Below are 26,043 nucleotides of genomic sequence, written 5' to 3' on the forward strand. Positions count from 1 at the left end.
CATTATTGTTCTGTCTAAACCGCCAAGGCACGGGAACATTTCCCTTTCAGTTCAACCAAAGCACAAAGTACTCCTTATCGTTTCCCCTCTGCCCGTCAACCACATGCATATACATTTACATAATCATAAACCCATGAGCTCATAAAACTATTGAGCTCCGATTGATTCTTTATTATTCCCAACCGTCTATGCCACTGCTTCGAGTTTCTCTATCCATCTCGGAGCTTCTTTTAGTGCCGATAGAGAAATGACGGAAAGGGGCGAAGGGTAAGTTCCTCCTGACTGATACCCTCGGTTTTCCGTGAACCGTTCCCTGTAGATATGGTGTCACCTTGTTCTCGATGAGCTGGGTCCCTTTAGAGATGCCTGGCTTCAGAGCTGCTCAGGGAACGTACCTGTCTGGATTGCCTTCACATTTGCTTTCTCTCTTCTCCCATACTCAAATGATACCCCCGACGTGGCCACTGTACTGACTCAACACGCCATACTAGACACAAACGATCGAAGAGTGCGCTGGCCCTTGCAATTTTACATCGCGATAAATCAAAAGACATCAACGACGATCTGGCCGGTCGTGAAAGTGGTTCGCTTGAGTCTGGCGCGTCTTCTCCGGTTAACAGCAGCTCCTCTTTCTCGCTGCCGTCAAATAAGAATAGCATCCGCCGAAAGTCGCCCCAAGAGGCCAACTCACCTCCCATGGACTCAGAGGCGTCGCTTGAGCCAACCGGCTCCAATCACAGCGCAGAAAATGTCGAGAAAATGCCAACTCTAGCTCATTCAGCGATTGGAAGCATGACACTTGAACAATCCGTGCGCACCTTTCGACTATTCGAGATTCTGCGGAGCGGGGACACAAATGCGATATCGAAAGCGATTAAGGAGACCAGGGAACCTCAAGGGGCAGGCCCTTTGACTGGCACAACCATTTTGCATTTAGCAATTCAATGTGCCGAGCCACAGGTTGTCGAATTCGTCTTGTCTCTGGGAGATGACCTGGATATCAACGCCCGCGATCGGGATGGGAATACCCCTCTTCATCTTGCGGCCCAGCTAGGAAGAGGACCTCTAGTGCGCGAGTTGCTGAATCGTCCATCAGTGAATGATTCGATTGTCAATTACCGTGGCCAGACTGCCCTTGATGTTGCGCGTAATCCCGAAATATTTCAGCAGCTCCAGCTTGCAAGATCTTTATTTATTGACAGCAAGTCACAAGAAATTCAGTCCCTTGTGTATCAAGGCGATTACGATAACCTTGAGAGGGTATTGGAGGAGCCGCGCGTGGAGGGAATCCTAGATGTGAACAGCCTGGACTTGGTCACCGACCCGACTACCGCACAGTCTGGAGGTACCTTGCTGCATGAGGGCGCTAGAAAGAAAGATACGAGACTCATCCAGCTTCTACTGATGCACGGAGCTGATCCTTTCCGGCGCGATAAGAAAGGTAGGCTGCCTCAAGATGTTACGAAAGACGATAAGACGCGTGCCATTGTCAAAAAATCTCCTGCAGCAGTTATCGCACAGCGTGGCATTCAAGAGAAAGCCATCCTCGGCAGCAGTCCCGCTCAAGGTGTCTCTGGACGGTCAGGGGCAGGTGAGGCGCCGCTCGTAGGCAAAGATGCGCGTGAAATGAGAGGCTATTTAAAGAAATGGACGAATTATACCAGTGGATATAAGCTGCGATGGTTCGTGCTTGAAGACGGCGTCCTGAGTTACTACAAACATCAAGGTAAACCTATCTTTGGTGCCCCTCATCTCTGAAGACCACGGGAAATTGACATTTCATTCAGACGACGCGGGCTCCGCTTGTCGCGGCGCGATAAATATGAAGATCGCTAGGCTCAGCATGGACGCGCAGGACAAGACGCGATTTGAAATACATGGGAAGTCGTCTGTCAAATATCATCTCAAAGCGAACCATGTCGTGGAGGCTAAACGCTGGTTCTGGACTCTGAACAACGCCATACAATGGGCGAAAGACGAAGCAAAGGAGGAACAGAAACGCCAGACAAGACATGCTGAGGCACTACGCCAGGCAAAGATGGACCAGATCGAAGGCCGGAGTCCAACAGAGACTGCATCCGAATCCCCGAGCCTGGCCGCCAGCAAGTCAAATGGGAAAGGTCTAGCACCTCCTTCTCTAAGCGTACCAAGTGGTAGCACTCACAGACTCACCACGTATGCGTCTCGTACAACCCTTGACAGCGTACCTGCAGATGAGGAAGCCTCAATACACGGTTCTTACGACCAGGGTGTTTTGCAGAACGAAGTCAATCGGGTGGTCAGTCATGTAACTAGCCATCCGGATGGCGAAGGCGACGAGGACGACTATGGCGAATACGCGTCTAGTCGTGATATCAGCTCTTCCGATAAAGATGCGCTGAACATCACGGCGCAATCTGCAAAACTTCAACTCGAGATTCTGGCCAATGTCGCCGCTGCGTTGCAAGCCGAGAAATCGAAGGATTCGAACGTGCCAATCTCGGACCCCACCGTTGGCCAAGCCCTTGTAGCTTATGAGGCGGCTGTAAGCAGCCTGCAAGGTCTGGTCCAAAACCTTCTCAAAATATCGCGGGATCGCGATTCTTATTGGCAATACCGACTTAACCGAGAGGCTTATCTTCGCAAAATGTGGGAGGAAAGCATGGCGCGCATTGCACAGGAGCACGAAGAGCTGCAATCGAAGATGGGGGAATCCGAAGAGAAGCGCAGACGTACTAAGCGAGCTCTCAAAGAAGCTCTGGAAGGCGTGTCCGCATATACCAGTCGTCGTGGCAGCAAGGCTCCGTCCCGCATACAAGTCTCTGGGGAAGACAGCCGTGCTGGCGGAGATGAAGCAGAAGAACAAATTCCGCAGCCCGTGGAATACATGGCGGAAAACGAGGAGAACGAGTCTGGAAAGTCTCTACGTCGCAAGAGGTCGGCGCTCTCTCGCATCAGCAGCCTGTACGATTCTGGGTCCGACGACGATGATGAATTTTTTGATGCTATCGACGCTGGCGAGATAGAAGTGGAAGACATGACTACCTCGAAAGTGATGGAGGAAGAGGAGGAAAAGCCAGAATTAGAAAGCACTGAACTTCGAGCTGTGAAACGGAACGAGATAGTCCCCTCTTTCAAGGGCTACGAAGAGCCTGTACGGACAAGACTCAAGCTGGACAACGACAATAGACCGAAAATTTCTTTGTGGGTAAGTGATTGCGAGTACCTGCTCAAGTTAGGATTAAAACAATCTAAGGTGATGCTTTAGGGAATCCTGAAATCCATGATTGGCAAGGACATGACAAAGATGACTTTACCAGTATCTTTCAATGAGCCGACATCATTGCTTCAACGAGTGGCGGAGGACTTAGAATATGCTGACCTTCTGGATATCGCGGCTGACCGATCCGATTCGATGGAGCGTTTGGTATATGTAGCTGCTTACGCAGCGAGCGAATATGCTTCAACAATTGGCCGTGTGGCAAAGCCTTTCAATCCTCTTCTCGGAGAGACCTTCGAATATGCTAGGCCCGACAAGGGATATCGGTTCTTCATTGAGCAGGTTAGCCATCACCCACCGATTGGCGCAGCGTGGGCCGAGTCACCGAAGTGGGATTATTGGGTAAGATTCGAATAGCTCTCCCTTTTGTGCCACCGTTTCCTTTCTAAACTTCTTTCCACAGGGAGAATCCGCTCTCAAGTCGAAGTTCTACGGCAAATCATTCGATATCAACCTACTCGGAACCTGGTTTCTGAAACTACGTCCCGTATCAGGCGGAGAGGAGCTTTACACATGGAAGAAAGTTACCTCGTCTGTCATTGGCATTATCACAGGCAATCCCACTGTTGACAATTACGGTCTGATGGAAATCAAAAACTGGACTACCGGCGAGGTTTGCTACCTGGATTTTAAACCGAGAGGCTGGAAGGCGTCTTCTGCGTACCAAGTGACTGGCAAAGTCGTTGATCGCGACGGAACACCGAGATGGAGTATTGGTGGGCGCTGGAATGATAAAATCTACGCACGCCATACCCCTGGGTTCGAAGCGCAAGTGTCCGGTCAGGATCCCGAATCGGCTAAGACATTTCTGGTTTGGCAGAGCCATCCTCGGCCAAGTGGAATTCCTTTTAATCTGACACCCTTTGTTATCACACTGAATGCTCTTCCAGAAGGCTTGAGAGAACATCTCCCGCCTACTGACACGCGACTCCGCCCTGACCAGCGTGCAATGGAAGACGGCGAGTATGACTTGGCTGCCAATGAAAAACATCGGGTTGAAGAAAAGCAACGGGCGAAGCGTCGGGAGAGGGAGGCTAGAGGCGAGGAGTACCGCCCTCAGTGGTTCACCAGGGCTAAATGTCCGATCACTGGAGAGGAATATTGGGCGCACAATGGAAAGTATTGGGAATGTAGAGAAAGACATGACTGGAGTGCGAGCGAAGATATTTTCTGACGCTCACTCATGGCTTGGGGGAGGTGGATATCTTGGAGATCGCCCATCCTCTTGTAGATAGTGATAAGTTCATTATGTTCAATCAAGAAGTCAATAGTCCTGAAGTCACTATTGCACTTATTGGCTCTCTTACTGGTGCATTAGCATCTGGATAACAGATTTTTCAACATACAAAATTTTCAACATATTAGCTGAGGGAGTGTGTTGCAATGGCACCGAACTAAACATGCCTGCGAAGACATCTTAACGGTTTGTCTGGATCACGTGGTACGACGGCATTCTCGGCGGCCAGAAATTACAGCTTCTATGCATGTGTACTCAACAGCCGTCCATTCAACCCCGCGACAGTCGACATGCCTGGCGAATATACTTGCGGACGCTGTCTGCAGGTCCTCCAGCGAAGGATTTCTATTCAAAGTTCTACGTTTCGATTGCAAACTGTGGTCAATTCGCCGGGTCCACGCAACTCTCCCTCTTCTTTCTCCCGAAGGTTTAGTTCGCAGAGCAACCATCGCTTTCCACCCCAATCCTCCCAGGGGCAATTGAAACGGACATCGTGCCCATCCTTGTCGCCTTCGTCTGCTGCGTCTCCAACTGCAAAGCAGCTAACGCACCGAGCCTCGTCCACCTCGTCGAGCCAAGCGCAGGAGTCAAGAACTTTGCTGAAACCAAACAACCTCTTTCACCCTTTCTCGAAATCCCCTGCACCCGCGATTAGACAGCGTGCGGCGTTCATCAAACAGAATGCTTTTTGTCCGCATCCCAGTCATCAACAAACCCGTGCAGCGCTCTCGCCTCACGATCCTGAATCTCGGAAGAGCCCCGAAAGCGCACTGCCTCCGGCCCACTCTCACTTTGAGTGCCCCGATTGTGGCGTTCCCATCTACTGTTCTGAGGGACACTGGATGGATGATTTCGAGGCGCACCTGGAGATCTGTGACACCATCAGACAAATCAACGAGGATGACCACGACCTTCATTCGGGGCGTTTTTTCCCCGAGTTCACCTACCCAGGGCTGCAGGACGACAACTTTGTCATTAACATGACCAATTGGGACACTTTCCTTTATACACGGGAATTTGATGCGATCAATCATGACCGAAGCATGCGACAAGTGACCAGAATGCTTACATACCCGCTGACGATCGGAAGTGTTCTGCATGAGCTGAGTCCTTACAGCGTTCGAAAGGGAGGCCGACTGACTACCGAAGGGCTCAAGAGCGTTAGCGGTAAGCTGCACCTCTCCGTGCTCAGCTAGTTGCTGCAAATTATACAAATAGTTGACCGTTCTTCTTTCCAGCTCTTCGATACACCTTGCACCCTCCAAAGACAGGAGAGGGTGTCGATATCCAAGGTCTGCGCCTGAAGGCACCCCCAGTTCGAGTATTCATCCTCGGTGCGCGGGCGGAATCATCCCTTCCCCGTGATGTCTGGCTGCAATTGAGCTACATTTTCCCGCGGTCCTTGATACACTTGATTTTCATTGGACCTGAGAGTATGGCCAACCGTGACGACGAGTTCCCACTTCCCGAGCGGACCCCTGAGAATCCGTTTGGGGGCATTGTGGAGGATCGACTCGGTGGCCAGTTGAAGATCACAACGTACGTTGACTACTTCCACACCATGTACAAAGCGCAGTATTTCCAGCCGTTTGATCCCTATCTGGACTGCTTTGTGCTTTTCCATCCGGGCCTCGGGCACCCTGCGAGCTCTCATGAGTGGGAAGAAACTCTGCCACAGCTTTTGGAGACCAAGGTCCCCATCATTACCACTGGGTACACACAGTGGGACATGGAGAGGGATATCAACTGGGTTCGCGAGAAATGCGCTGGTGAGTTTGACATACTCCTTGAGCCCGGCGAGAATATCTTCCGTAGTCTGCGTTGGGATTTGAACGACCTGGACCCTCACGATGTTTCTTGCGGAAATTGGGGCCTGTGGGCATTCAGAGGAAAGAGGTATGTAATGGCTGTTCCAATTCTCTGAAACACTGGCTAACTTCAGTCCGGCTTGAACAGGTACGAAGCTACCTACAGGGACTCATAAGATGCTGCGAGCGTCTGCAGCGCTGATGTATATTCTTGTACATTGTAACATAATAATATGCATTCCTCTCCTTCCTATGGTCGACCTCCATTGTTCTTTCTGCATACTACAGCAAGCGTAAGTACGAGAGAAATCCCCATACTTGGCTTTTATAGCATAGCATTGGGTGTACGCCCATGTAAGCACTTTAGCCCGCTATGTCATGGTAAGCACCGTATAGGGTACTTTAGTACTTCAAGAGACGATAGGAACAAGTGCCGTGGTAGAACCATCGGTACCATCCATCATCACGAAGAAATTTAGAGGCAAAGAGGCAAGAGCCAGAGCTTCTTGAAAGACAAATTAAGGAAGGTTATAGACAGACATAAATTAGAGGACGTGAAGTTAAAGTGATGAATGACAGACCAGCGCGCCCAGATCATAACGCTTAAACAATGTGTGCGTGGCGGACGGAGTCGAGTTCAATAGATACAGGTTAGAAGAAGAGTGCAAATGTATATATGACAAGATGGGCGATAAGGATCGTCCAGCGAAGTAAGATATATAGGAAAATATATGTCTGAATTCCTCATTCCCCGAACATTGATGCGCGATCATGGACGGCCGCACCCAACCCCGAAGATGAAGGAGATCGCTTCAATTGTGGTTATTCAAGCGCTGGATGTCTGGTAGACTTCAATTCACCCTCTAAAACATGGCAAATCCCGCAAGAGCCATGGCAACAGCAGTCAGAGGGCCGGAGAAGTTGATCGAGGAAGCGGCGCCGCCCTGGGATGGTGCCGACGAGGCCGCGGAGGCAGCAGCGTTTGTCTGCGAGGGGCCACTGACGGTGGCTGGAACTGTCACCTTGATGATCGAAGAGCTGGTTGAGTTCCAGCGGCCGGAGCTGGGGACATAGATGCCACCGGTGGGTCGAATGGAGGGGCTGCTGCTGCTTGGAGTCACGCTGACGACGCTGCTGCTGCTGCTGGGGGACGGTGTAGGAGTCGAAGAAGCGCCAACGCTCATCAGCTTGACGGTGATGGTCGTGGTCGGTTCAGCTTGCGCTGCAGCGGATGCGAAGGGCGCGACAGCCGCGGCGGTAAACAGGAGAGCTTTGGTGAAATGCATCTTGATCGTAGAATTGATAGAAAAGAATGAAGTTTGAGATGCGCAGGCTGCCAAAAGCGATAGTGGAAGAGCAAATAGCTTTGGGAGTAAGCTGGTCGACGTTGGGCGTTGGTATATCGATTTTGGATACGCAAGAAAGCTTAGGAGATAATTTTGCAATATTCGGCCTTTTTGCCTTCGCTTGTAGGAAGTAAAGAATGAATGGAGCTGGAAACGAGTGACAGCCCTGGTGTGTATAGAATGTGAAGAACGAGCGACAACGCCTTGAGGCAATCAAAGTCTGTAGCAGTGAGCGGTAACTCAAGCGAAGAAGAGAAGACAGCGATGATAATAAGGCGTAAAGAAAAGGGGGGTAGTGACCAGTACCTGGCACTAAATTGTTAGCTAGACTATACGAAGTACGGAGTAAACATTAGACTACTAGAAGAAAGGTCTCCCGGAGACCTGGAGTCCTTGAACCGACCAAACGATACCAGAAATCGATATATGACCCGAACAAACAGCGAATCAGCCATGAAACCGGCTGCCGTAGGGGTACGCTTGGCTCAAAGTCGCTTGAGTCTAGCGCGGATGTTGTCAAGCCGTCCATGGTTGGGGATGTTCGGGTTCGTCACGATAATTTCGAACTGTCGATCCCTTCAAAGCTCCCGCTTTGCGGTGCGGGCGACAAAGTACTAAGCGATTATTCTCTAACTGCCGATGATCGTCGGTGCCTCTACTTTGTAGGCATTGAGAGAGATGCTAGGTACGCCTCTATCCCTTCAGGTCTTGAGCCAAACTCTGTCCTGCGGTTCGTAGCCATTTGCAGTGCTAGCCGTGAGATAATCCAGGTTCCCATGGGAATCGGGTCGATCATGTTATCTCGAGGGGAGGCTAATGCGATAGCGCAAGTAACCTTGCGCCGACCCAAAAGAGACGATGAAGACTGAAGAACGTGAATTGCGGCTGTTCGGGAGATATCAAGACGCCATTGACAATATTAGTGGGCTGAAATTGACTCGATTTAAGGTAATGGCCAATGACGATTCCTGCGTGAAAGAGTAGTCCAAGGGTTGTCATTTTACAGTCATTCACCAGTTTCATCGCGCAGCAGCGGGGAGAAGATGGAGTACCATAAGAGGTAGAAGCGAGTCAATGCCCCAGTCTACAGAATAAATCGGTTCTTCGTGGTGAATACCTAGTCGGTTTCAGGGGAATTGGAGAATCTACAGAGGAAGTTTGGAGGAAAAATACCAAGTGATAGATAAACTGCGAAGGGTTCATCTTTGACGAATTCGCAAAAAAGATTGAAAGTTTGGAGTATTTATCAGAGCTTAAAAGTCTGGAAAGACCGCAATCATCTAGGGGAACTACTGACCTTGGGATCATAATATAACACGTATTAAAAGTGGGCGACTCATGGCGATCTATCGTACAATAAGGTTCTCGGGAATAATCAATAGGAAGTGGTATCGTAATCATGTCCAGCGAAGTGGGTAAACAAGCATCAAGGATTTCACTTTCCAACGCCGAATAAGGGTATCAAGGTTCTCGTGCTATTCAAAGCAAAAGACCACCAGTCAATGCGAAATCGACAATATTCCCGCAGCAAAGTCCAGCAAAGGCCGAGACAGAAAGCTCATGGAACAGATTTGGCTGAAGCGAAATATAGCAAGAAGCAAAGGGGCAAATTCACAAACAGCAAAACGACAAGGGATATCATGATGGAGCATAGCGAGCAAGTGGCTCATCGTTCAAAAGGCACCAGGTTGTTTATGAACGATTCCATCGCGGGAACATCCATCATAGCGCCCAAACCATGCTAGCCACCAGAGCGACCACAACCCAGTGCCCGCTGGCCTCAAGGAGGGCTGTAGCGGGAGCTGAGGAGGTGGAGGAGGAGGAGCTCGTAGAGTCCGTTGCATTCGGCACAGTTCCGTTGATGTAGATGGTCTCGGTTCCGTTGGCGTTGACAACCTTGGCGATACTTGAGTTCACAGGTTGAGTGCCATTGAACAGCGATTGATAGTAGGTGCTGTTATTGTTATCGTCACAGCCGCAATCCGAGTATTCTTGACACAAGCAGACTACCGGCAATGTCTCGTTTTGGCGGGAAGTTTCATTTGTATAGTTGTAACGATGACTGTAGGGGTATGCGTAGGCCCCGTAGAGCCAGATACCAGGGAAGATGGCCAGTGCAGCGACTGGCAAAAGGAAAGGAGTGACTCCCAGAGGGGATCGCGTGCCGGCCCTGTATGCAGATGTGGCACCGCCAGCGTAGTAGGCTCCGCCAATGCGACTGCTACTAGAGGTGGAACCAGGGCGAGATGAGCCTCCTGTACGGCCCCCGGAACTTTGTGCAGAACAAATGTTAGCCTCGATGTCTATGGAGATAACAGGCAGCTTGACAACCGCTCACCTTGATGAACTACCGCTTCCGCTGCGTCCCCCACTGGATCCTCCGCTTCCGCCACCTCGTCCACCGCCTCCTCCTCCTCGACGTTTCTCGAGATCTGGGGCTCGAAATAAATCGACAGCGACTACATCACGAGCGACCAGATCCGACTGCGGAATACTGTATGAGGTGACACTGGTGGACGACAAAAGAAAAAGGAGAACCGCTGTGTAGGCGATTTTCATCTTGTAATCTTGTTTCTTTTCTTTTCTCTTCTTCTTTTTTTTAAAAAAAAGGGGAAGAGCTGTTTTAGACGCGCAAATAGACTTGCTGTAGTCTCAATATGGAGGGTAAGAGTGCGTAACACAATATTGACGGAGGTGGAATTGGATGTTGTCTGAGATAAAAAGTGACAAGAAAAGAAATATTGCCAGAAATGAGGCAGTTCTTCAAGACAAGAGAGTTATGACGCGAAACCCATTGATGTAACCTTCGACAGCGGACGGGCTTAATTGTTAAGGATTTCTTGGATTTCTTGGTAACCTTTCATCATCATCTCCCAACTTGCCAGCAAAGTGGCGATGCTCGCTTTGTCCTTTGATGATTCGATCCCGGGAAAGCCTAAGCCCCAACATCCATTAATTCTCTACTCCGTATTATTGACTAACACGGTTACAATCTGCGATGCCAAGCTTCGATTTCCAGAAGAGATCAAAAGAACCATCATCTCATCATTCATCCATCATCCATAGACTTACTCGGCTAAGAACCAGAGATCGGATCAATTGAAATTTATCTGATTATCCATGAAGTCACATTTGGCCTCTTCCAACTCCACGTGCGGTACGATAGAGAATCATTGCCCTATAGGATTCCTTGCCTACGAGGAGGCGCAGCAATCAGCCCTCCATGAGCCTCAGCCTCCATAGATATTAAGCCATGTTGCTCACCCAAAACCTGCGATTGAGAGAATCAATGGCTATTGGAGCGGATGAATCTACCCATTTGAAGTGGAATCCGGAGCACAAACTTGTCGGGCTTCCACAAGGCTTCTTCAGTCCGAACATAGCCTGTGTTTGACAGCTTTGATAGTGTTGATAAAGGATGATTGGGAACAGCAACGTTTGCAGGTCTTCTAGGCTTGTTCCACGTGATAGACTGTACATGCACATGAGACTTCGGAAATAGAGCAATCTATCTGGGGTTTGACTACTGTTGCTCGCCTCGACTGAAGTGAGCTGTGGGCTTCTTTACCCAAATGATCTAGATATTCTGCAGTAAGATTCAAGGCCCCGATCTTCGATTTTGCGCTGCAGATTTCACTCCTGCTTCGGCTTTGAGAGAGGACGGTAGACAGGGTCCCACATCTGTACCCGAATCCACTCCTCCAGGTCGTCATCGTTGGTGGGAATGCCTTCTTCCTGGGCATGCCCTTCTTCCACTGCCGTCTTGATCACCGCCTTGGCAATATCGACACTGATTTCTCTGACCTCCTCCACATCGGGTAGGAGAGGCTTGTTGGGATCTTGAAGCGCAGGTGATCGAGCTGCTAGCGCTTTGACCGCAGCGACCAGCATCTTGTCTGACAGGACGCGTGCCCGAGACAAGACGGCTCCAAGGCCAATTCCGGGGAAACAGGTTGAATTATTGCATTCCGCTGTAGGGTTTTTTTAATGAGTCATGTCATGTCCCGCAAACTTTTGACAATCTGTACTTACCAATCTCATACTTTGCCCCGTTGCGATCAACTGGTGGGAAGGGACTCCCAGTCGCTATCAACGCTCGACCATCCGTCCACTCGTTGAGATCCTTGGGCTGTGCCTCATGCAGCCGAGTAGGATTACTCAATGGAAATACAATTGGACTGTGGACATGCTTGGCCATTTCTCGGATTATCTCTTCTGTGAAAGCGTTTGGCTTTGTCGATGTCCCGATCAGCACATGGGGCTTGACTCTTTTCACTACAGATAGCAGATCTCTCTCCCCATCAGACCATTCATCATCGCTGCGCGCAAAAGGCTTTTGCGCCGGCGTCAATTGGTCACCTAAGGACTTGACTAGCAATCCTGGCTTGTCCAAACACCTGGAAAAGGTTCAGCAAGTTGCAAAGGGGCACAGCATCAATTTTCCGCAAGGCTTACCAGATTTGCTTTGCCGCTTCGTCCTTTGATTTATGGGTCTCCGTCACGATTGTATCAGCAATTTGCTGTGCAATACCAGTTCCGGCAGAACCAGAACCAAAGATGACGATGCGGACGTCCTGCAATTTGACATCACTGACGTGCAAAGCGGCCATTAATGCTGCCAGAGTGACACACCCGGTTCCTTGGATATCATCATTGAAGCAGGCCATGTGTGGTCGAAATTCATCGAGAAGTCTTTTGGCATTATGAAGGCCAAAGTCTTCACTGCGAAGGGACGTCAGTCGCTTGGCTTGCCTTTCAAATTGTGGAGACGTCTACTCACAAATGAATGTATGCTTTGGGGAAAAGCTTCCTAGCAGTGTCGACGAATTTATTCACAAATTGATCATACTCCTTTCCTCTAGCTCGGGGTTGTCGAAGGCCGAGGTAAAGCTCATCGCCAAGCAATTTTTGATTCTGCAACCAGTGTCAGCACGCAACGCTCCTGTTGATGTCTCGGAACCCTACATCTGTACCACAGTCCAGAACTACTGGAAGCTGCCGACTTGGATGGATTCCCGCGCAAATAGTCGTGATTACCAACTTGGCGACGGATATCAGGATAGCACCAACCCCTTGGTCACCAATTCCGAGAATCTGTAGTCGACCCTGTCAGACTCGTGCATGAAGTAGCGGTGAGAATGAAAAAGATCGTAGGTACCTCTTCGCCATCGCTGACGACGATGTAATCAACATCCTCACCGCGACCGAAATTGGACAGGCACTCTTCAATTGCGTCCTGGTCATTGATATTTAGGAAGCAGCCTTCTGGTCTCCTGAACAAACGTGAGTAGTTTTGAATGGCGTCACCCTCGGTTGGAGTGTAGATGACGCTGAACATCTCTTTCAAATGAGTTTGTAGCAACTAACAGAACATTAGTCGCCGAGGAGAATTTCGAGCCCAATGATCAACCGTGGACACAGGAAAGAATGTTCTCGAATCTCTGCTTTACCCTTTAATCATAAACAAAAGTACTTACTTTGAAATACAAGACTTCATTTTGCATCTTCATGCTGGCCATAAAAGTGTTCTTTGCTAGGTCATCCGCTCGGCTACTATACTGTTCATATGCACGGCGGACTTGTTCCTCAAGCGTCTGCGTATTCGGTGGCACTAAGCCGTGCAGCTTGAAATTCTTTCGCTCCTCTTCAGTGAAGGCAGAGCCCTTGTTGAAGGTGGGATTATGTATGACACTCATCCCCTGGACGGGCTACATCAGTATGCCGTCCATTGACCACCCCGCATAATGGAGAATTGTCTCTTCCTCACCTCATATGGACATTCCAGCGGCCCCGAAGCTGCTCGAGGCAAATGACTGAACTTGGAAGGCTTTGTGGACGTCGACATTGTGCGTGCAATTGATCGTATACGCGGACTATGCTTAGACAGAAGACGAGGGTTCAGACGGAGGCTGATCATAGCAAGAACGGATCGACGTAAGTAATTAGGTGTCGTCCAGATTCAAGTTAAACTTACAGCAGGAATACTAGCACACACTTCTTGTCGCTAAATCAAGCACTGTTTATAATGTTTGCGATGACTTTCTGGTGGGGTCATAAACTGGGATAATAGTGGCATGACGTATGGGTGGATGTGTTCGGGTCTCGACAAGAATCGTGCTATCCTACCTACAGTTCGAAGCAAGAGGTATGCCTTCAGTATCTAAATGGCCCAGCTACATATCCTGACTGGTTTTTCCTCAAGTGAAAACAATTTGATAAGATTTATTGAAGCATTGGACCATAAGACATGTTGTTACCATGCAGTGACGTAAAGCATCAGTACCTATGAAGTCAGCTGTGCCTTGGAAAGCCATTTCGAGCATCTGACTGAAAATCCCCTTCCGGTTCCAGTATTTGAGAAGAAAATTTAGATACCTTAGTACAATGAGACGAACTTTACAACATCCTTATTTGGCTACTACAGCTCCTTGGTGTTAGTTGTTACCCCTGGAATCCTAGTACATCATGTAGATGCTTATCTTTATCTCTGATCATTAAAGGCAGTGATGATAAGATTGCCAATCAAAGCATCTGACTAAGCTGACACTAAGCGAGAAACTGTCACCCGCAAGATTTTCCCTCTTTTCCGCAACAAACTGCGGACTCGGTCAATCCTGATCAACTGTTCAGCTCATGCTGCTGGAGATTATCTTGCTCAATTTGATAGAATCAACCACTGAGAATGAATTCAGCGATTTGATTCTATGAGATTCCTGGATACCATTGAAATGATTCCAAATATTCTCTCATTGCGAACCCGGCGGAGGGAGGATAACTAACCTGCATTTTATCACACAGCAGCAGTCACGAAACATCATGATATATACCGTTTGATTTTTGCGGCTGTACGAACCTAAGTCTACACAATATCATACCGGCGCAACTTTACAATCCAGCTGTCCGAGTCTCTCTTCTCTATCCATCCGCAAGGACCAGGATAGGGCTTTTGACATACTCTCACGGACCCTTCTTGTCGAAGGACAGTCACCACACGTCACGTCTTGTGACTGTGACCGACTGGAGCTGGTTTGTAAGAGCTCGTTTCGAGTTCTCTCATGATCTGAAAGTTGCAAGAGGAAGTTACAGGGCCTTCATAGTTCATGTTTGCTCGCGTTTTCTACATTCTACGAGAGCATGACTCCTTGCGCACCTACATCCACAGTTTACTTTTTGCATAGACTATTAGTCTTGATAGAGCTATAATACATAAGGGCAGGCATTTCATACATGTCTAGTTCAATTCGGCTTGTTACAAGTAAAGAATAGAATAATAAAATTAAATAGCGGTACAGGTCACAGCTTGCTCTTCGCCTCATCATCAATGACCTTCACCACTACTTTACCCCAGGTTTCTCTGCTTCCAAGAGCCTGCAAGGCTCTGGGTACACTCTCCAATCCCACAAAACTTTCATCTGTGAAGGCTGTCCCTCTGAATTTTCCTTGGGCCACCAGATCAAAGATTCCCTTCCAGACGACACCTACCGTCTCTTTCTCAAATTTGGCGTACTGGCCCCAGTGCAACCCGACAAGACTCACGTTCTTCAGCAGCACCCGGTTCAGTGCGACCTTTTCGATTTTCCCGGCCGCAAACCCAATCACCAGCAACCGCGCATTCCAGGCCACGCACTTGAGACTGGCATCGATCATGCCAACCGGATCATACACGATGTCCACGCCGGCCTTTCCATTCCCTGTGCGGTGCTGCGCACACAACTTCTTCACCTCCTCAGGCCACTTCTGATTGCGGTAGTCGATGACATAGTCCGCTCCAAACTCCCGCGCGACCTGTCTCTTGCGCTCCGTCCCCGCAGTCGCAATCACCGTCGCCCCCTTAGCCTTGGCAATCTGCACCGCGGCCAGCCCGACTCCCCCTGCCGCCGCATGCACAAGGACCCAATCACCCGGCTGCACATTGGCCCGATGCACCAGACCGCCGTACGAGGTCGGCGCGGTCACGAACAAGCCGGCGGCATCCTCGAAGCTCCAGCCTGCGGGGACGGGGAGCAGCGACGCCTCAGGCGCGAGCGCGTGCGTGGCGTAGGCGCCCTGCGTCGCGCCAAACACCCGGTCCCCGACCTTGAATTGGGTCTTCTTCTGGCCAGTTGGCACAGCGAGGATCGTGCCGGCGAACTCGGCGCCTCCGATCCAGGGGAGCGGCGGCTGGTGCTGGTATTTCCCCTGGATCTGTAGCAGGTCGAAGAAATTGGTTCCTGCCGAGTGGACCTCGATCAAGTATTTGTCTGGTGAGGGGGATGGGGTAGGCAATTCGGTGACCCGGAGGTCGAGAGGACCCTGGTTGACACTTGCCGTTAGAAACGAATTCTTTGATAAAGAATTTTGAACAGAAGCGGATCTCAACGTACTTTGACGTACTCTTTGACCTGAATGGCTCTCATGTTGATCAACGGGGAAAGTCAATCAATCGCAAACTCTTCCGCGTAAAAACATCCAAGGTTTAAGAAGAGGTAGGTGGATGATATACTCTTTCTATATATTACTCGATAGACTCAGTGGAAAGGGGCCTAAAGAGAGCAGATGCACAGAAAGTGCAAGCTGCAAGCTGGAAGCCGTGGACGGCGTAGATTTCCCCGCGATTACGAACGAGCCGAGGTCAGTTTCGGATAACCGACCGAGTAGAGCTGCATGTTTGCTGCTGGCTTTTTCTCTGCACAGGTTGCCCACACAAGGGCATCAATCTCTTCCGACGATACAATTAATATCTCTATGGAAAAAGAAATTATTCCAACCAATGTGGCTGCTTATCATTGCAGTCTCAATTTCTCAGTGAGTTGGCCAAAATACAGGAGAGCATCCAAAAGGGGTGTAAAAGAGACGGCTTTGACCCATTGTTTTTGGAATAATCAAAAAATTGCCACCCGTACATAATTTGTTCAGTACATTCACTTTCATGCAATACATAATACGCCCGTAAAGACATCAGATATAAAGCCATAACTCCCCCTTAGCTCCAAGTTTGACAATCACTCCAAGAAAATACAGCACCCAAAAGTTTGGTATATAGACCGATTGCTGCGACATGTTGAGACGGACCATTAGAGTGACAAAGAGGACAAGATCAGAATGGAAAACGAAAAACAATAGTAGAAGGAGAAGTATCCAATTAGCATGACCAGCATGCGCAGAGACAAAGTGAGGGGTTATTGAAAGAAGAAGGGAAGAAGGATTACAAAGATCAAGGTCCCAAATGAAGATGAGATCAAGTGCCTCGGCCTTGATTCTAGAATTCAATGCTCGGGGGCCTGTGAAGAAGAGGATCTGGGCCAGGGTAGGAATACATTGGTCCGCACATCATAGGATTTTGCTCGTGAGGGAAGAAATGTGACGGCGGAGTCATGAGGCCATTGGAATGATGACTTGACATCTTTGAGGGTAACGACGCCTTCCTGTCAGCATAATTTGCAACCTCAGGTCGTTCGGCTCCTGAATTAAGCGCCGTGGTGCCAGGCGGAAATTGAAGAGACATAACCCGTTTCCATGACTTGACTCCGTCGAAGTTTTCGGACACCTGATGTTGAGAAGGGCCAGAATAGTTGGGCGAATATATGGAGAAGTCAACCTGTGAGTGCGGTGCTTGCATTGCAGGGTCCACGGGACTCGTCGACGGAGGGCTTGGAGGAGCAGGAGGATAAAAGTGAACTGGCGGAGGTTGAGAAATGGCTCCCGGAGGCAGCGGGTACCAATGAGGGACGGTCCACTGAATAGGTGCTGTTGCCGACGTTGTAGACACTTGCTCCGGCATGCAAGATTCAGTGGTGACGGCAAATGGGGTGCCGCTAAAAGCATGCGTCATTGTGGATGTCGCGTTGACAAATACTGTGTCCATCCCCGGCGAGATGTGGCGCTGATGGAAAGCATTGGAGCCTGACATAGCTACGGGAGAGCCATTGTGAGAGGTATGATGATCCGACGGGCTCGGTGATGGCTGTTGGCCAGATAGTAGAGGCCAGGTAGTGGACATAGTCTGATCATCGACGAAAATTGGACCTGAAGTTCCCTGAGATGGCGCGTATACCCCGTGGCTCATATACCACTCAGGCTCTGTAGCTGGAAAGGCTCTCACAGCTGGCTGCTGGTTAGCAGGCAATGGAGTCCTGGGAGAGACATATGATGTCTGTGTCTTTGGTGATGCTCCATCGATTCTACCGTCGCCGTCGGTGGTTTTGAGCTGGCCATCGGGAGACTTCTTCCGTGTTTGCCGAGATGGTTTTGTGACGCGCCACTTCTTCAGTCTGCTCCGAAGCTGAGTTTCACTGTACGGGACATCAATTAGCACATGGAATAGTGCTTGTGCTTCCCGTACTTATCTTACCTTGGGTTGAAGTTGTCTGAGCGAATCTTCTTGATGACTTGTTTGAGAGGCCATTCTTCCTCTTTGTACAGCTTGGCAATCAAGGCTTTCTTCTTCTCCCATACGTCTGACGGAATCGAAGTCTTCATCTCTCTGAAGGGCAAAGAAAGAGGCAGACAAGAGTTGGACGATGTCAAGCAATAATGATGTGTAGTGTAAAATAGGGTAGTAGGAGGTCAACAAGTACACACGGATCACTCAGGATGGAAGTATGCAAAGTACCGCAAGTGGTAGTTGGAAGTATCGATCGTCGAACAAAAAAAAGGAACGTGAAGAAATATCTAAAGGAAGAGAACTTGCCCTGTGCGAGACCGGGGAATCTATATGTAATAATGCAACTATAAGGTAGAATCAGATAGGTACTAGATACGTATACCGTACTATGCCGGCCGGAGTCGAGAGAGGATCGACGGCGCTGCGGAGTGACAAGGGCACTCGTGCCGGCCCAATGCCACTCGGCGATCATCTGGGTGGTCTATGATACTAGTCAATGTCCACTCCCCGAGGACTCCAAAGTCCACACTTCAAGCATAAAATCATGATTGGCAGGTTGAATCGCGCAGTGGATTCCGGTTTAGCGTTAGGGACTAGGAATTGCTGCAGTCCATTGTCTCGGGTCATGTCAGTCAGGCACTCGCCTCGTCTCCCCCCGTGACTGAGGTACTTTTCGGAGGCTTGGAGTGGAGTTGGAGCTAGTTAACGACCGGAGTAAGATAGGTAGATCGGTACGGTGATAGAGTGATAACGCAATTGATCGAAAAGGTCAGGGAAGCTTGAGTGTCGATCCTTGGGTTGAGCAGAAAGTGCCGTTTTGATTGGGCTGGATGGAGTGTTATTTTACTGGGTGAACTTCTCCAATTCGCCATCGTGATTCCCTGTAAAGTCAATGACTTGTAACTGTATGTATGTAAAATCTACCGTAGATACCTAACAGGTATACTTCCATCAAAGTGCCTCTCGCTTCGGAATTGAGTGTCCATATGATAAACCACTCGATTCGGCCGAAGCTATCTACGATGTACCTCCCTCTCTATAGTCAAACCAGACCTTGTTATTTGCTAGGGTTCTCTCTCTTCATTCCGTTTTTGGCCGGATCTTTATTTGTATTTTTTATCCCTTTTTTGGCCTTGGGAATAATGAGGTCCACGAGAATCATGGACTCATAGACAGAGATGGATCTAGTGTCGCCTGTCCACTATCGGTTGGTCCAGCATATCCATGACAAAGACTTGGTACCGTATGTACGATAAACGATTGATTATTGGAAAGTAGCCTTGCAGATATCCACCTCCAGATTAGCACCTATCTACTTTTCATTTCGGTTGCTTTTTCTCTTTTATCCGTTCCTGGTCTAGCATACCGATCTCATTGGGCTGCTTGGTCTTAGTCTCGTCAATAGTACCAAAACTTCCAATGCATCGTTCATGTCAAGGTCGGCCCCTCTCCGGAGTCTGGCTTCGCCTCGAGGTTCTCATTTCTTTTTTCCCAATTTCACCTTTCGCCATGATTTCAGTGAGTGCTTACAAAGATACCAGCTTCTGCCTTCAGAAGTCCGATAACCTGAGGTGCATGAGCCTTGGTGACGATTCATGGCCAGGTAACGAACGGACAGTCATAAAGTTGTGATAGCTAACCTCGGACAATGACGATGCCCATGGTCACTTTTCCTGCCAGTAGACGACGACTGCTTTGCTCTGAAGTGTATTGTTGATGGCGATATCAACTTCACAGCTGTAGGCACGTGTTGTCCATTATAGCTCTCACTCTCAGAAGCTAAACCTTCTCGAGTGCTTGGCGCAGTTGTCGTAATGCCTAAACGGGAAAGCGAAGATGGGGCTGGACCGTGGAAGAAAGAATATCTAGAGATAAAACGAGGCAAATATGCATCTGACACTACTTGAGACTAAGGTATGGAATACATACATATACTAGGGGCAAGATCCCTTTCTAAAGTAGAAAGGTATCTGCTGTCCAACCATGATCCAGCTACCCATAACTCTGTAATTATTCTTGAGAAGACCCAGATCTTGAATTACTTACAGCTTGAATCTTCTTTTTAGGTTGAAGCAAGGAAAGGGTACAGACCATCTTGCATGCCTTTGCTATTATTATTTCTTGCGTGATAAGGAGAGTTGCTTGGATCACACTTGGGTATGTTCTCCTTAAAGCGCTGACTTCTTGCACAAAAGACTGATGAGTGTTTACAGGCATCGCTTCATTGGTCTTTGCCAGTGATCAATGTCTGTACGTAAAACATAGATACTTGAAAAGTTTGCGAGACGTATAACCACCTCACAGTGTCCCTTTTCGACTACTAGTGTACATAAGTACTCCTTTCTTCTTCCATACTACTAGTATATGCATGTGAATCCGTTCCTGGCAGATTTTCTTTGTCTCTGCATCATCGACAGTTCACCGCTATATAGTACGAGGCGATTTATGGCAAGTTTTCTCGAGTACAAAGAGTGAGATGAATGACAGACGATGATCTACTTCAGATCAACCCACGCTTTCCTTCTTGCTTCTGGGGCCTTTTCCTCCGTTTCTGTTTTCTGTTTCCTCGTCCATCTTTCATGATCATTGCATCACCACAGTTTACTGTCTGTACATCAGGCATGAGATGCTATGAGCCTTGATTGCGTAGATTATTACTTTGGGCAAGACAGCAATTGCTCTTCTTCTCACATCGCTTTCCTCTTATCTCCCTCATGTCCTTTTCCCGACATGTGGGGGAGATTGGCCTTCAACACGTCCATCTGATGGCGGAAGGGTCTCCTCAAACTGTCGTGACTGTTGAAACCTTGCCATTCCATTGGGCAGCGAGCTTTTTCTAGTTGCTGGCGCGGATGTGATATAATTCTTGATGACGATGTCTCAACGAATGTGGTGAAGTGCCTCGGGGAAATGCCTCCTACTCCGTAACTTTTATGACTCGTCTAATATGGAACTGATGTCTCGGCCAAGCAGGATCTGCAATCGCAAATCACGCTTACCACACGGCAAAGCGAAATAGCGTGTGGACTAAACTACCTAGTCTCTGCGAAATGCAAATAGATACCATCGGCTGAAATTGATGAACTCTTTTCATCATTCTAAGCGATTGATGTCTACCTAGAAGTACTGCAGGTCAATAGAGACAAAGATACCCTTCGTCTCGACTTCCATGCACCATATCAGTATCTGGCTGACTGTACGAAATCAGCGATATGCCCAGAATGGAAAACCCTTGGCAATGTCCACTATGGATCAAGGCTCGGATGTGAAGGATCCATCGGATCTAGAAATAGAGATTGACTCCGGTGCGTAATAGGCAAGTAGAAGATCCGAAATAGGCGCTATTCCCTCCACATTACTGCTCACTACTCACGGGTTTCATCACTACTGGACTACGAGGCAAGTAGCCTGACTAAATGGGCTGCTACTTTCTCTCAAGGTACTCTTTTGCAATCCACTTGTCAGTTTGGAATTAATTATATGGATGGACTCCCGCGGATATTCACTCATGCTTGTTATTTGAATAGCAGTTTGTATGACTGTGATACTCCGAAGCTGTTTGAGACTTATTGCTGATTGGTCAGTAGTGTGTCTTATAGTTCCTGAGTCCTCGTAGCGCATTTCTAATAGGCAAGTATGGGTTGAGCGTTGCTCAGTTGTTTCAATGACAAGGCAACCGCATTGCCTCCGTCACTCTCCGCAACGGAGTAATCTCGGAAGAGACTGGAGAGGTTGATCTAATCGTAACACAGCCCCTCTATTTGCTGCTTAGCTCCTCCATGAAACTCGACGGACATGGATAATACCTACTACCATGAAGTGTGATGTATTGAGTTGCTATCATAATGGCTGGAATCGACTATCAGATACTGTCCTCGTGTGGACACATGGACGGGATACATGATACAACTCGTCCAATATAGTTTGATATCCTCCTTCGCCTTTCTTTACTACGGCATTGCGCCATCCACACAGATGGTAGCGCGATCCTAATTGATTAGTGAAGCGATGCATACGGAAAAAGCAATCCTTGTGAGATATCGCCACGCCATCACCATCACCACCAGCAGCAGCAGTAGCAGCAGCAAAAGGCATCTTCGCCCCTTGTCACCTGTACGTCAGTCCCAGGAATGATATTAATAACTGATTAAAATGCGCCTGTGGGGAGTTTGCAGGAAGCAACGACGGTTTCAGGGCCAGAGAAAACTCAACAACCTCGTAATCACCTGTCGGCATCTGCTCGGCTCGGTAGTTGAAGTGACCTAGTGAAATCCTACAGGTTGATAAGCCCATTATAGCGGATGATCCGCATTCCCCCCCCGAAATGGCTGACGGCACGCTGGCTGGAATGACAAGTTTGCCGCTGGACTGTCGAGACTATGGCCGAAAATGGTATATGCAGAGGATTCGGAAAAGATGACCTTGGGTAGAATAATGGCGAGCACCACATATGAAGGTCGGTAATAGTTGTGACAAATTGGGGCTGCGACAAGGGTGCATGTGTCGCAATGCTGACCCTGTGTGGAAAGGACAATTGAGGCTGTCTACTCCGTACCTAAGGCAGCGATCTGGCCAGGCCCCTGACTAAGGGAGCATCCACGAATGAATATGTTTGGCTGATTTTGCTTGCCCCATTGCTGTTCTAGACAAACGGATGTATGACGAGATACTATCTGGACTGCAAGTGAGCGGTCCCCACCTTGTTTCTGACTCTTTGAATTGATGTCTACTCCCGAGGCTGATCACAAGCGGATCAGTAGGCTGCAATCACTCGGATTTGGAGCACTTCTGGCCCTACTGTCTGTCGGCTGTCAGAGCCGAAGATCTTAAAACCCCTCAACTCCCCTGTTCGATCATTGATCACCATGATTTCCAAGGTTCCAACTTCTCTTCCTCGGTCGCTATACTGCATTTGTTGTCATATCCGATCCCTGTTGAAACCGTTAAACCTTAGTCTACTCCATGGCAGGACTGGCTTAGATAGAATCCATCGGGATCAACTGCTCTACATGGCGTCTATTGTCCAGTCGCAGTGGCCAGTACCCATTTCAGCCTGCCGCTTATCGATAATCCGAGTCAGCCCGAGTAGATTCGACTCCCTTGTCTCTCCTGACTAGTCTCCCCTCTCCGCCTCTCGGCCATACCCCGATAAAACGATGACGATGATCGAAAGTGCGGAGACCATGCTGCCTTAAGGTTTAAGACAGACATATACATAGTATAGTTCCTCGTTGCTTGTGGGTCCCCATTTACCGCTCATTGAACAGACAACCCTGTTTGGGACGCTTCTGTTCTCTCGACAAGACTTCCGAACTTCCGACGCGTTCAAATTCACATCCCGTTGTACCTTGGAACGTTGGAATGTTTCACATGGCATAGAATGGAGCCATAGCTCCGACCGAGCTTCCACAAATGCTGTGTCCTACAAACGTCCCCCAATATGATGAGACATGGGGAGGTCTGGTTCAGTCGGGGTTTATCCTGAATAAGTGAGCGGGATTTACGCGCGGGGTTTTCCCTGGAGGTCTCCCATACTGAGAGAGAGAGTCAGTATTCCACTGCCCCGAGTGTTCCGTTCCGACTTTGGTTCCCAGACCTTATTGCTGCGAAGCTGCGATCCTGCGGATCAGTGGGGCCTCGTCTTGCCTCGTGGTCGACAGTAGTTGGAGACCACGGACATTGCTACCTGAATAGTCACCAATGACTCCAAATCTGACTCAGAACTTACTCAGTACTTGAAACAAATTAAACTTTGCAGGCATTCGTGGTTCAACATCGCGTCGGTAGTTCTGTATATGCCAACTCCCGCTTGCCTTCTTCCATCTCCAAAGCTGCAATATCACGCAAGCTGAAGAACTGCATTACGGGACCACTGTAAGGTATTTTTCCATCCTGTTTTGTGACCATACAGGACAGAGTCAACCAGTTCCCTTCCACACTTCTTCAGTTATCAAGATGGAACAATTACTTCACTAATCTGGTCCACGTGCTATCCTAAAATCAATCAGCTCCACATCTTGCAAGTCTCCCCGTTCTGAGTTGTTCACTCTTCTCCTCCTTTGAGCCTATTCAGGAATTGATCACCTCGGCCTCACATGCCTTGTGGCCATGTCAGTTAACCGGTCTGGTCGTTTTAGGAATCGACTTGGGGGTTGGTGTAGAGCCTGTAGGGCTGCTAGTGGCGCTATTTGGCTCTCCCACTAAGGAGTGATCAATACAGTTAGGTGAAGCACAAGCAGTGGATCAGACAGTTGAGTTGAAACTGCCTTCTGTGAAGTTTGCTTGCTGATAGGGACTTTGCTTGCGTTTGTATCCCTTGTAAGAGACAGTAGCATAAGTTAACGTCCAAGAATCAGAGCAGTGCTTGCCTCAGGTTTGCGCCAACTGCTCTTGACAAAGACATTGTAAGGTTTTTGTCTCCTACGTAGCGATAATTGTCATTTTTAGCAAAGCTACTCATTGATCTGCTACTTAGGCCGACGACCTTCTGCTTGTCTATTGAACTTACGTGCTTAGCTAAATATTATGCTTCTGCCTGCTTCGTCGATCTCAAAGTCTGTTCTGTTTATGAAACGGCAGACCATTGCTATTTTTACACTTCTGCCAATACCCTCATTATTTAAATTGCTGCACCTAAATACAACCAAAAGGTTTTCCCGCCAGTCCCATGATGACAGCATCACTCAACTTGCGCCTTGTTAGTGAAGCGCGCAGAAGGTATGCAAGGCTGTAAGTATGACGTACCTTTCTCCTTACGGTATGCACCCCAAGCCTTCAGGGTTAGACTAACGTTGATCTTCAGCTGAAGGCACCAATTTCCTGCAATCGTTGGCTGAATCTCAGCGAAAAAGTCGAGGACTCGAGTTGACAGCCAGGGCGTAACTATGTCTTCCCCGCGTCCAGCTGTCCTGTACATACCAATTGTCCAGATTCGGCAAATGGGCTACGACGGATTGTCGAGGCAAGGTACATAATTCCCGCCCTTCTCCTTTGAAATGTCAACAAATCCTACCGCAAACCTTTGGCAATGAAGGCACATTTCGGTACCTTGCTATCGATTGCCAGTCTGGCTACGGCTACTGCCTTAGCGGGCTGTGGAAAGCCATTGCCCGAGCATCAGGGTGCCGGAGGAAGCTATCCGACGGACTTCACCACATCAGATGGCACTCTTCGGTCCTATATCATCCACATTCCGTCCAACTATGACGAGAATAGAGCAATCCCACTTATCTTCTCTTTCCATGGGAGGTCGAAAACTGCCGAAAGTCAGGAGCAGCTTTCGCAATTCAGCAATGAAGCGTGGAATCCCGATGCGATTGCGGTTTATCCCCAGGGTCTTGATGTACGTGTCTCGAACTCGCCCCACGTGGTCATTAATCAATGTACACACAGAACCAATGGCAAGGAGACCCAGCTTCGTCTGGAGTTGACGACGTGGCATTCACCATGGAAATGCTCGACCACTTCGAGGAAAGATACTGCATCGATTCTTCTCGTGTCTATGCCGCCGGTAAATCAAACGGCGGGGGCTTCACAAATCTCCTAGCCTGCGATGGCACGGCATCCAAACGTATTGCGGCATTTGCCCCCGTTTCAGGTGCATACTACCAGGACGTACCCGAGGACGCCTGCGATGCCGACACAGTGCCGATCGAATGTAGTCCCGGACGGTGTCCGATCCCGATCATCGAGTTCCACGGCACGGCCGATACAACAATTCCTTACAATGGAGGTGGTAGACGCGGAGAGTGTTTACCCTCTGTACTACATTTCGTCCGGGAGTGGGCAAAGAGGGACGGACTCGGGCTGCACAATCAAACTACAAGCCTTTACGATGGTAATGTCCTGGAATATCGGTACGGCCGGGAGGAGGCCTTGGGAACTGTAACTCATTATCGCATTGAGGGACTGGGTCATGATTGGCCTAGTGTAGATGCGAACAGTGATAATCCCGATGGGACTTTTCTGGATGCGACTCCCATTATCATGGAGTTTTTCAGTCGCTGGACTTTGTGATAGTCTTGGGATCA

General features: G+C 48.9%; 8 protein-coding genes across 8 annotated transcripts; 3 read left to right on the top strand and 5 right to left on the bottom strand.

Moving 5' to 3' along the window:
- The first annotated feature begins 86 nt into the window (after positions 1–86).
- Positions 87–4,558, top strand: P174DRAFT_413059 (OSBP family protein). The gene is made up of 5 exons (XM_024824334.1): positions 87–267; positions 492–1,726; positions 1,788–3,187; positions 3,248–3,601; positions 3,663–4,558. The coding sequence occupies exons 1-5, from the start codon at positions 248–250 to the stop codon at positions 4,431–4,433; spliced, it is 3,780 nt and encodes a 1,259-aa protein (XP_024678871.1). The 5' UTR covers positions 87–247; the 3' UTR covers positions 4,434–4,558.
- Positions 4,559–4,757: 199 nt separating this feature from the next.
- On the top strand, positions 4,758–6,556 carry P174DRAFT_445198 (putative mRNA processing protein (Mss51)). Its single transcript, XM_024828275.1, has 3 exons — positions 4,758–5,663; positions 5,735–6,392; positions 6,453–6,556. Exons 1-3 carry the CDS (start codon positions 4,787–4,789, stop codon positions 6,478–6,480), a joined length of 1,563 nt encoding a protein of 520 aa, XP_024678872.1. The 5' UTR covers positions 4,758–4,786; the 3' UTR covers positions 6,481–6,556.
- Positions 6,557–6,824: 268 nt separating this feature from the next.
- P174DRAFT_293042 (putative extracellular serine-rich protein) lies at positions 6,825–7,884 on the bottom strand. Its single transcript, XM_024821599.1, has one exon. The coding sequence runs from the start codon at positions 7,588–7,590 to the stop codon at positions 7,168–7,170; it is 423 nt and encodes a 140-aa protein (XP_024678873.1). The 5' UTR covers positions 7,591–7,884; the 3' UTR covers positions 6,825–7,167.
- Positions 7,885–8,882: 998 nt separating this feature from the next.
- Positions 8,883–10,618, bottom strand: P174DRAFT_515410 (uncharacterized protein). Its single transcript, XM_024832181.1, has 2 exons — positions 9,989–10,618; positions 8,883–9,922 (listed from the first exon to the last, which is right to left on the bottom strand). The coding sequence occupies exons 1-2, from the start codon at positions 10,207–10,209 to the stop codon at positions 9,373–9,375; spliced, it is 771 nt and encodes a 256-aa protein (XP_024678874.1). The 5' UTR covers positions 10,210–10,618; the 3' UTR covers positions 8,883–9,372.
- Positions 10,619–11,096: 478 nt separating this feature from the next.
- Positions 11,097–13,547, bottom strand: P174DRAFT_507022 (NAD-dependent malic enzyme). Its single transcript, XM_024831349.1, has 8 exons — positions 13,418–13,547; positions 13,128–13,349; positions 12,809–13,012; positions 12,616–12,744; positions 12,431–12,564; positions 12,106–12,372; positions 11,683–12,047; positions 11,097–11,621 (listed from the first exon to the last, which is right to left on the bottom strand). Exons 1-8 carry the CDS (start codon positions 13,493–13,495, stop codon positions 11,284–11,286), a joined length of 1,737 nt encoding a protein of 578 aa, XP_024678875.1. The 5' UTR covers positions 13,496–13,547; the 3' UTR covers positions 11,097–11,283.
- Positions 13,548–14,943: 1,396 nt separating this feature from the next.
- P174DRAFT_377131 (NADPH:quinone oxidoreductase family protein) lies at positions 14,944–16,046 on the bottom strand (the record flags this gene model as incomplete). The annotated part of the gene is made up of 2 exons (XM_024822734.1): positions 14,944–15,942; positions 16,014–16,046. The coding sequence occupies 2 exons, from the start codon at positions 16,044–16,046 to the stop codon at positions 14,944–14,946; spliced, it is 1,032 nt and encodes a 343-aa protein (XP_024678876.1).
- Positions 16,047–16,888: 842 nt separating this feature from the next.
- On the bottom strand, positions 16,889–18,108 carry P174DRAFT_424465 (Clr5 domain-containing protein; the record flags this gene model as incomplete). Its single annotated transcript, XM_024825202.1, has 2 exons — positions 16,889–17,921; positions 17,981–18,108. 2 exons carry the CDS (start codon positions 18,106–18,108, stop codon positions 16,889–16,891), a joined length of 1,161 nt encoding a protein of 386 aa, XP_024678877.1.
- Positions 18,109–25,040: 6,932 nt separating this feature from the next.
- Positions 25,041–26,029, top strand: P174DRAFT_377070 (alpha/beta hydrolase family esterase; the record flags this gene model as incomplete). The annotated part of the gene is made up of 2 exons (XM_024822729.1): positions 25,041–25,355; positions 25,406–26,029. 2 exons carry the CDS (start codon positions 25,041–25,043, stop codon positions 26,027–26,029), a joined length of 939 nt encoding a protein of 312 aa, XP_024678878.1.
- Between the last annotated feature and the right edge of the window lie 14 nt (positions 26,030–26,043).

Source organism: Aspergillus novofumigatus (genome assembly GCF_002847465.1).
Source record: "Aspergillus novofumigatus IBT 16806 chromosome Unknown P174scaffold_8, whole genome shotgun sequence".
NCBI classification, from domain to species: Eukaryota; Fungi; Ascomycota; class Eurotiomycetes; order Eurotiales; family Aspergillaceae; genus Aspergillus; species Aspergillus novofumigatus.

Excerpts from the sequence above, each read along its gene's own strand:
- P174DRAFT_413059 (XM_024824334.1), top strand. The coding sequence starts at position 248 with ATGACGGAAAGGGGCGAAGG. Across the intron at positions 1,727-1,787 it reads GAGTTACTACAAACATCAAG|ACGACGCGGGCTCCGCTTGT; the intron begins GTAAACCTATCT and ends CATTTCATTCAG. Across the intron at positions 3,188-3,247 it reads GACCGAAAATTTCTTTGTGG|GGAATCCTGAAATCCATGAT; the intron begins GTAAGTGATTGC and ends GTGATGCTTTAG.
- P174DRAFT_445198 (XM_024828275.1), top strand. The coding sequence starts at position 4,787 with ATGCCTGGCGAATATACTTGCGGACGCTGTCTGCAGGTCCTCCAGCGA. Across the intron at positions 5,664-5,734 it reads AGGGCTCAAGAGCGTTAGCG|CTCTTCGATACACCTTGCAC; the intron begins GTAAGCTGCACC and ends TCTTCTTTCCAG. Across the intron at positions 6,393-6,452 it reads TGGGCATTCAGAGGAAAGAG|GTACGAAGCTACCTACAGGG; the intron begins GTATGTAATGGC and ends CGGCTTGAACAG.
- P174DRAFT_507022 (XM_024831349.1), bottom strand. The coding sequence starts at position 13,495 with ATGTCGACGTCCACAAAGCCTTCCAAGTTCAGTCATTTGCCTCGAGCA. Across the intron at positions 12,565-12,615 it reads TTCTGGACTGTGGTACAGAT|AATCAAAAATTGCTTGGCGA; the intron begins GTAGGGTTCCGA and ends CACTGGTTGCAG. Across the intron at positions 12,373-12,430 it reads CCCAAAGCATACATTCATTT|TGAAGACTTTGGCCTTCATA; the intron begins GTGAGTAGACGT and ends GTCCCTTCGCAG.
- P174DRAFT_293042 (XM_024821599.1), bottom strand. The coding sequence starts at position 7,590 with ATGCATTTCACCAAAGCTCTCCTGTTTACCGCCGCGGCTGTCGCGCCC.
- P174DRAFT_515410 (XM_024832181.1), bottom strand. The coding sequence starts at position 10,209 with ATGAAAATCGCCTACACAGCGGTTCTCCTTTTTCTTTTGTCGTCCACC. Across the intron at positions 9,923-9,988 it reads GGAAGCGGTAGTTCATCAAG|TTCCGGGGGCCGTACAGGAG; the intron begins GTGAGCGGTTGT and ends TTCTGCACAAAG.